Source organism: Podarcis pityusensis (assembly GCF_964106645.2).
Source record: "Podarcis pityusensis genome assembly, chromosome: 2".
In the NCBI taxonomy this organism is placed as follows: domain Eukaryota; kingdom Metazoa; phylum Chordata; class Lepidosauria; order Squamata; family Lacertidae; genus Podarcis; species Podarcis pityusensis.
The window spans coordinates 561677-570261 of record NC_138029.1 but is presented as its reverse complement, the minus strand read 5'-3'; the positions used below and the strand labels follow the sequence as shown (position 1 = coordinate 570261).

Below are 8585 nucleotides of genomic sequence, written 5' to 3'. Positions count from 1 at the left end.
TATTTGCTTCAGTTGTCATCATTTTCTTTTTTGTTTCAAACACAAACTGGGTCATGTCTAGAAAGTGATGTTGGAGGATGAGTGTTCAGACCCCTGGGCTCTCACTTGTGGGGTGCCTCAGGGCTCCGTCCTCTCCCCCATGCTTTTCAACATTTATATGGAGATGCTGAGAGAGATCACCAGGGGGTTTGGCCTGGGTGTTCACCAGTATGCAGATGATACCCAGCTCTACCTCTCTTTTAAATCAGAACCAATTATTGGCAATGAATGTCCTGTGTCTGGAGGTGATTGAAGGATGGATGATGACTAATGGATTGAGGTTGAATCCTGACAAGACAGAAGTACTGTTTTTGGGGTTTCCGGCTACATCAATGAGTCAACGGTGGTTGTTCTTTGTAGCCCTCTGTGGGTTGTGAGGAAGTTCAGGCAGAGGAAGGAGAGGAAATGAGGCATAAATCCTCTCAATGCTCCTCTGTGGGGTATGGGGAGTTCACTGCAGTGTCACACAATCTCGAAAGGCAGAGTGGGAGTGACCTGGGAGTGTGCCTCTGCCTATGGGCGAGCCTCCATTATCAACATGATTTGTTGATACCGTATTTTTCGCTCCATAAGACACACTTTTTTACTCTTAAAAAGTAAGGGGAAATGTCTGTGCGTCTTATGGAGCGAATGTGTGGTCCCTGGAGCCAAATTGCCGGAGTGTGGCACGCTCTTGGGCTGCTCTTTGGTGGGGGGGAGCCGCGCTCCTCTGCTGGCAGCCTCAGCTTCCCCCTCAACCTCGGGAAGCTTTGAAGCTTTGAAGCAGCGGGAGGGCTGTGTGCCCATGCCCCGCGCTCCTGGGCTGCTGATTGGGGGCGGTGGGGAGAGCTGCGCTTCTCTGCCAGCAGGCTCGGCTTCCCCCTGCAGCGCCGGGAATCTTTGAAGCAGCGGGAGGGCTGTGCGTCCATGCTGCTGAATGGGGGTGGGGGATGCTGCTCTGCCAGCAGCCTGCTGTTTCCCCTCAAGGTTTGTAGCAGCGGGAGTTCTTGGGGTTCACAGAAGACTAGAAGAGTACTCAAACCTTAAAGTCTCTCTTCATTTAATGACAGTGATGATGGTTCTTAATGCCATTCTTAATGCCAATGCTTTTCCAACTGGCCCAGGCCCTCACTCTCCCAGCTACAAAAGGACTCCTGTTCAGGGACAGAGGCACAGGGTAGGGAGGAGATGGAGAGCGATGGGGATGAATCCCAGGACAGCGAGGAAGAGGATGACAATGACTCTAGAGATTCCATGAGTCTTTCCAGCGAATCAGAGGATTCCCAGAAGGGGGCGCCAGTGGTCAAGGCCAGGGGAGCCCCAGGGGGGACGTGTCAGGAACAGGGGGCCAGCGGGGGATCCCAAAGTGGCAGCTGGGCGTCAGGACCAGCCTCCCCGCCAGAGTGCAGCGAAGGGGGTGGAGGTTCCAGTGTATCAGGGGAAGCAGCTCCGGCAGCAGAGAAGGGAGGGAGGTCGGAGCAAGCCACCCTCCCGGAAGGGGAGGGGAGTAGTGAAGGGAGTAGTGTAACTGTCAAAAGGAAAGTTAGAGGTTGGGCGCGCGCGCCAAGTTCAAATGTAGAGGCGCGCGGAAGTACAGGGAGCCCGGAGGAAGGGCCAGGTCCTAAAGCCCGCAGGAGGGGGGAAGAGCAGTCGGGGGATAGCGCGTCAGAGGAATCCAGGAGGGGCGAAACCCCAGCGGGCAGGAAGACCCTGAGGAAAAGGAAAGAGAGAAAGAGGTGGAGCAGCGCAAGGCTCTTAAACTGGTGCAGGGGAGGGACTGACTCAGAGGGGACTTCAACGGTCTAAGCGTACAGACGTAGGGCTGGGCGCCTCGGATATGAAGCAAACAATGAACTGCAATAAACACTTTTGTATATAAGAAGAGATTGGCGTTGGTCTTTTGTGAGCTGAGACCTGAGGCAGCCTTGACAACTCCTGTGGCAGTGAGACCTTGGACCATTGGCTGTGGTGAGGACTGCAGGGCCTGCTCCCTTTCAAGGCCTTTCCAAATGGCCCAGGGGGCATGGCCCAGGCCCTCATTTGGAACAACCTTTTTGGGAAGTGTGGGAAGTTGTTCTGCTATTGTTCCCTGTTCCAAGTGGTTAATGTGTTTTAAAATGTCCTTAAGCAGTCGGTGGCATTTTAAATTTTTCTTTCTTTTTCTCCTTTTTTGCTTTGTTGGGGGTGGGTGGGATGGATATCTGGTTGGAGATTAATTTTAGTATAACTGTTCTGTTTTTGTTTTTTGTTGGAACTCATTGTCTGGTAAAAGGAGAAATTGAACTTGGGGGGGGGCATGTTGGCTTCCCATGTGTGCCAAGGGCCCTGGGAGGGAGCTGGTGTGGGGGTTGTGACACGCCACCTTGCCTTGAGGAACTTTTCATGGGGCAGGGGAGCAGCATGATCATGGAGCGGTTTGTGCTTGTGTGAGGAAGGATGCAAACTTGGGTTTGAGGCCCCGGCAGGGCTGGGAAGATTCTCCTGCCTGAAGTTCTGGAGAGAAGCTGCCAATCTGTCAGGTCTGTCTGTCTTGGTATAAGGCAGCTTCCTAAACCCAGGAAAGGGAGCTCATCTTCCTGCAGTGGGAAGCAATATTGCATTTTGCAGGGCTGGACATGGTCCTCCGCTAAGGCCTTGGGGAAGCCAAATATAAGCTCAGCCAAATATAATATGTTTAAGTTGAAGAATGACAATGGAAGAGTGTGGTAGATCACTGCCAGTTTTTGATACTGGGTCACAGCCTACTTGAAGTTGGACATACCTATTCTATATAATCAACTGATACTCTTTTAGCCCCACAGCCATATTGGTAGAATAACAGAAACTGAAGCAAGGAATTCATAGCTAAAGGTAAAATAAGAGGGAAATAATTCTAAGGACTTGGAGAGGAAGATATTTATATATAATAAATTTATTTAATACATAGACAATTTAATACAAATTGTTTGTACTCTGAATATGTAAATAATTTATTTGATGGCCGAAAATGGTACTTCTGAGGGTTGTGTGATAGATCTTTCACATGGTAACTAGAAGAGTTGGACTTTGCTTACTGTGAAAGATGTTTAATATGGTTTAATCTTACAAAAAACATTTTATGCACATCATGTACCACTCAAGTTTAAATGATACTACAACATGGTGATTTAAATGGTGATTTAAATTTTTAACATTTGGTTAGCTGGCCTAAAAAGTGTGTTTTAATGGAGAATTTCTGAAGACAAGCTAGGAAACAATGCTCCCCAAGAGAAAGAAGGAAGGAAAAGCAAACCAAAAACCAAAAACCAATCTCTTACTAGTTGTGATTGAAAAAATAAAACTGCTTCTGAGATCATACAATTTTTGGAAAGAGGATGTCAAGAAATCTGCAGAGAAGAAACTGTAAATATCCTTGCCTTTCCTTGCCTTTTACTCTTTTACTCAAGCAAAGATGGAGAACCTGGGGGCCTCCTGATGTTGCTGGAATACAGCTCCCATCTTCCCTGATCACACTGGCAATGCTAGCTGGGACTGATGATAGTTGGAGTCCAAAAACAGCTGGAGGACCACAGGTTCCCCCAGCCCATGCCTATAGTTAGATTTGTAAACTGCTTGGGGTACAGTTAAATATTTTCCTTTCCTCACTATGAGAAGCTATATTGCCACCATAACCACCAGCAGCAATAAAAATATTGGACTAGATTCAATTAAATAAGTTGTGCTAGTGGGAGTCAGCATGACTCATGCTAGTGCAAATGGGCAGGCCCCCCCATTCTGCTCCAGAGAAGCACATTGAAGTGGAAATCCTTCCCTTCAGACAAGCAGAAATTCTTACACTGATGGAATGATCTCCTTAGCACTACTTTGAACTCCACCCATTTGCAGAATAACAAAACACTTTACGTATTCCTGCTGATATCTATCTATCAATATAGAATTTAATTTCTGAAGTGCTTTATTCCTCCACTTTCCTTCCAATTGCTCTCCACAGGGCTCCTTTCACATCCCTGTTCCTCAGGCTGTAGATCATGGGATTGAGCATGGGAGTGACGACCCCATAAAACACAGCCATTACTTTTTCCTTGTCAGTGACTTTGGCTTGAGGCCTGAGGTACATGGCCAAGGTTGTGCCATAGAAAATTCCCACCACAGCCAGATGAGAACCACAGGTTGACAAGGCCTTACTACGGCCTTGTGATGAGCGGATACGCAGAACAGCGACACCAATGCGACCATAGGTCACCAAAACAAAGGAGAAGGGGAACACCAGAGTGAAGACACTGGTTACCATCATGCTGACTCCACTGGCTTGGGTATTAGAGCAGGCCAATTTCAACACTGCCTGGAGCTCACATTTGAAATGATTCACCACATTGGGCCCACACAAGCGTGCCTGCATACTGAAAAAGGGAACAATGGTCAGGAGGAAAGAGCTAGACCACAGGCTGACTGCCAGAGAGATGCACAACTTTTGGCTCATGATTAAGCTGTAACGTAGAGGGTAGCATATTGCCACAAGACGGTCATACGCCATCATTGCTAGCAAAAGGCACTTGGCCACTGCCAAAAACAGAGCAATGCTCATTTGTGCAAAACATCTGCCCTTGGGGATTGTGGGCCTGTCTGTGAAGCAGTGGGCCAGCATCTGTGGGACAGAGGTGGTGACATAGCAAACATCAATGAGGGAGAGGTTGCTGAGGAAGAAATACATGGGTGTATGGAGGTGCGAATCCATCACAATGAGCACCACAATAAGTCCATTCCCAGCTACAGCAACCACGTACATCAGCAAGAAGAGAATAAACAAAACAGCACGTGCTTTGGGGTTTCTGGAGAGGCCTATTAGAACAAATTCAGTCACTGCAGTTGTGTTGCCCCATTCTTCCATGTTACCTGTAAAAAGTGATATCAAATATCATTGGACCTCATGTACGACATTCCAGCCCTTCTGTTTATTTCCTCAGTTGTGAAATGTTATAAATGGAAAACAAATTAAAAGTTCATGTGTAGAGATCATGACTAAGTCCCAGCCACTAATGAAAGGCAAAATGTAAAGCTTTTGTTGATTAATCTAATTTTGTTGTTGTTTGGTCGTTTAGTCGTGTCCGACTCTTCGTGACCCCATGGACCAGATCAGATCCCCTTCATGGATCACTGCCTTGTCGTGGCGAAGGGGCTTGAATAACTCAGAGAAGCTATGAGCTATGCCGTGCAGGGCCACCCAAGATGGACAGGTCATAGTGGAGAGTTTTGACCAAACGTGATCCACCTGGAGCAGGAACCGCAAGCCACTCCAGTATACCTGCCAAGAAAACTCCATGGACAAAGACAACAGGCATATAATCTAATTTAGGTGATACATTAACATTCACCAGGTTGTACTGCAAACTGACTAACATTTGATAGCAGATTAAAAAATTCAATTGGCTCTGTGTAATTAGGAAAGCATAGAGGGTATTTTCCCTTTCTTCATTTGCATTTTCCCTTTCTTCATTTTCCCTTTCTTCATTTGCATTCAAACCAAACCTCCCCCACTCCTTTCACACTTGCTAGCTTTACTCACAAGGAGCAAACTAAAACATTTGTTTGTTTGTTTGTTTGTTTGTAGTATTTCCTTAGGAGATTTTTCTCCTGCTCTTTGACTTTGACACACTGAAGGTGTTTCACAAAAACAAGAGATAGAAAGTGCAGTAAATAACAATAATAATAATAATAATAATAATAATAATAATAATAATCTGAAACAAGGCTCTAACAACATGTTTGCATCACAGTGTATTTGGGGAGATGAAGCAACCATATAAAATATCTCTAAGTGTATTCTTTAGGTCCTGAATTAGTGCATGTAGATTTTCAACTCAAAAAGATACTCTTCGTCACTCTTATATTTTATGGAATATCTGTCTACCATAAGGGTCTCCTTCTATATTGAAAGACCATATACAACTGTTTACTAGAAAAAGCGTCAAACACATCTTCAAAACTTTTTATCACACTTACCTCTCAAAAAAATCACTCCACTGTGAATGCGCTTGAACATTCAGCAAACATCCGTTTTAACTTAGTCCTACTTATTGAAATTTAAATCTTTAGATGACTCACTAGTGTTGTAGAATCTTCATCTGGCTAAGAACAAAACATAGTTTTGTCGGAACCAATTAAGATTTACATTTTTATGGTATTGCCAAAGTATTTATATTATCTCCAAACATTTTTAAATCCATGATCTTATGTTGGAAATTCAGAACTGTTTATGAGATCCCAGAGGGACCACATCCCATGAGGATAATTAATGAAGAAGAGCAGAAGCTAGAAGCAACTTCTAAGAATTTGCAACACCAAAATATCAAACATAAACTGAAAAGGATAATATGACTTTTATCTAGGCTTCTTAAAAGTGCACATTGTGTTGCAGAAATTCACTCAAGTTCTGAACTCCTGAACCCTTGAATTTGGTAATTGCTATATCAGATTTTTTTCTGATGAAAAAAGTACCAAACATTTGGCTCAATAGCTTCTTAAATTTACAGCACTAAAATATCAATGACAGACTGAAAGAATGGGAGGAAATATTTCAGTGTTGTATTATTATGATCTTTCCATCAGTGTAAGCATCGCACTTTGTCAGTTGGAACAATCTCCCCCCCATGCTGTTCTGGGGGTTCTCCTGACCTTCCAGAATGGATATGATGGAGGTGCAGAGGTACTTGTGGGGTGAATGGGGAAACCTGACTTTGGGCTAGCGGAAGTCCTTGCATGGGCTTTTGCTGGCACATCAGGTTAGTTGAAGCTGGCCTGATGTGACTTTCCTCTATTTTTTCATTTCAGTTCACTTTTAATTTGTATATTTCCTTTCTGTATTACACAAGGCAGTTTACAACAACGAAATATACAACAAAGATCACACACCTTATAATCTGATCCAATACAACAAGGTCATAATAAAATAATAACTTTAAAATAAGCAACATATCAAATGAAGTAATATTCAATAATCCATTAGAACATAATTGTACACAACAGTAATATTGAGGTACTCTGGGCTTCTACACTATCAGATAAATTCACTCAGGTTCCTGAACTATGGGCAGACTCAGTTGGTGTTACACCAGGACATTTTCTGTTGGTAGGATTGAGGATGCCATTAGTTTCAGCTCAAGATAAATGCAAAGTGATATTGAAGGTTCTTCTCCAAGGAAACATCTGAGAAATTCCATGGGACACGCCCCCAAAACAGCAACCAAATTTGATAAAACTACTGAAAGTTTCAAGGGATCTGTGTAGTATCACAGTATCTGTGTAGTAGCAGTATTCAACTAAATCGTTCACCTTCACTTTCACTCTTTCTCTCTCTTCCCTTCCTTCTCTCTCTCTCTGCTTACTTCCTTCTCTCTATCTCTCTTCCTCTCTCCCTGATCTTTCTCTCGTTCTCTCCATTTCTTATCTCTCTCTCTCTCTCCCTTTCCTCTCTCTCTCTCTCCCCTTCCTTCTCTCTCTCTCTACCTCTCCCTTTCCCTTCCCTCTCTGTACCTCTATCTCTCTCCTTCCTTTTCTCTCTCTCTCTTTCTCTCTCTTTCGTCTCTCTCTCTCCCTTTCTTCTCTCCCTCCCTCTTCTCTTTTTCTTTCTCCATCTCTCTCTCTCTTCCTTTCTTCTATCTTTCTCACTCTCCCTCTCCTCTTCTCTCTTTCTTTCTCCACCTTTCTCTCTCTCTCTCTCTCCCTTTCTTCTCTCTCTCCCATCCCTCTCTCTATCTCTCTCCTTCCTTTTCTCTCTCTCTTTCTCTCCCTCCCCTCCTTCTAACTCGTTATGTCAAAACAGATTCCTTTTGGTTCAATATGCACAAAAAGAAGACGAATAAGCTTTGATTGGATATCAATTGATTGGATATCAACCAGGTTTCAGGTTCTATGGCTGTGCACCCAAAAATCGCAAAGCGAAGTGAAAGAATCCCGAACAAAGGAAAACAGATTCTTTTTGGTTCAATATGCATAAAAAGAAGACGAATAAGCTTTGCTTGGGCATCTTTCACTTGCACTTGGTTTCAGGTTCTTTCGCTGTGCATCCAAAAATCTCAAAGCGAAATGAAAGAAGCCTGAACAAAATAAAACAGGTTGTTTTTGCTTCCATGTGCATAGAAAGAAGACAAATAAGCTTTGGGCTTCTTTCAATTGTGTTATGTACTGAGTTGAATAGGATCCAAACTGCAGCAGTCTGGACTTCCGGAGGCGGCGCCATCGGCAATGGCGGATTCCCTCTAGTCTCGAGGGAATAGCTCCGCGGAAATCGGGTCGTGCCGCTACGGCGAAGCGGGGACCCCTTCGAAAATCACAGGCGGGTGTAGCTGTGACCGTGGGACTCAGCGGGTACCCTTAGCGCCCCCCCAACTCGCGAGGGAACCCTGGAAAGAGTTCAGGAACGGAGCGGGGAGTTTGGCGCGATGCTGAGAGTCAACTGCTTCTTCCGTGGAGTGAAGCCGCGCAGCTGTTGCCGGAGAGCGCCGACCTTTTTCCTGTGACAATTCGGCTAAGAAACAACTACCCGTGAGTAGGTTAAGACCGAAGATTGGGGGACTTAAGGAAAAAAGGGC

At 44.7% G+C, this 8585-nt stretch overlaps 1 protein-coding gene across 3 annotated transcripts in view; it reads right to left on the bottom strand.

Annotated features, from left to right (window-relative positions):
* Positions 1-2974: 2974 nt before the first annotated feature.
* LOC308471843 (olfactory receptor 13H1-like) overlaps positions 2975-8585 on the bottom strand; it is a 40210-nt gene continuing 34599 nt past the window's right edge. For 2 of the 3 annotated variants that reach the window (XM_080996129.1, XM_080996130.1), the window contains exon 3: positions 2975-4890. In XM_080996129.1, the coding sequence (XP_080852255.1) occupies positions 3953-4890 (938 nt within the window). In that variant the 3' untranslated portion in view covers positions 2975-3952. Of the gene's footprint in view, positions 4891-5997; positions 6583-8585 lie in introns of those variants that run through there. The other variant, XM_080996131.1, reaches the window with a different exon arrangement.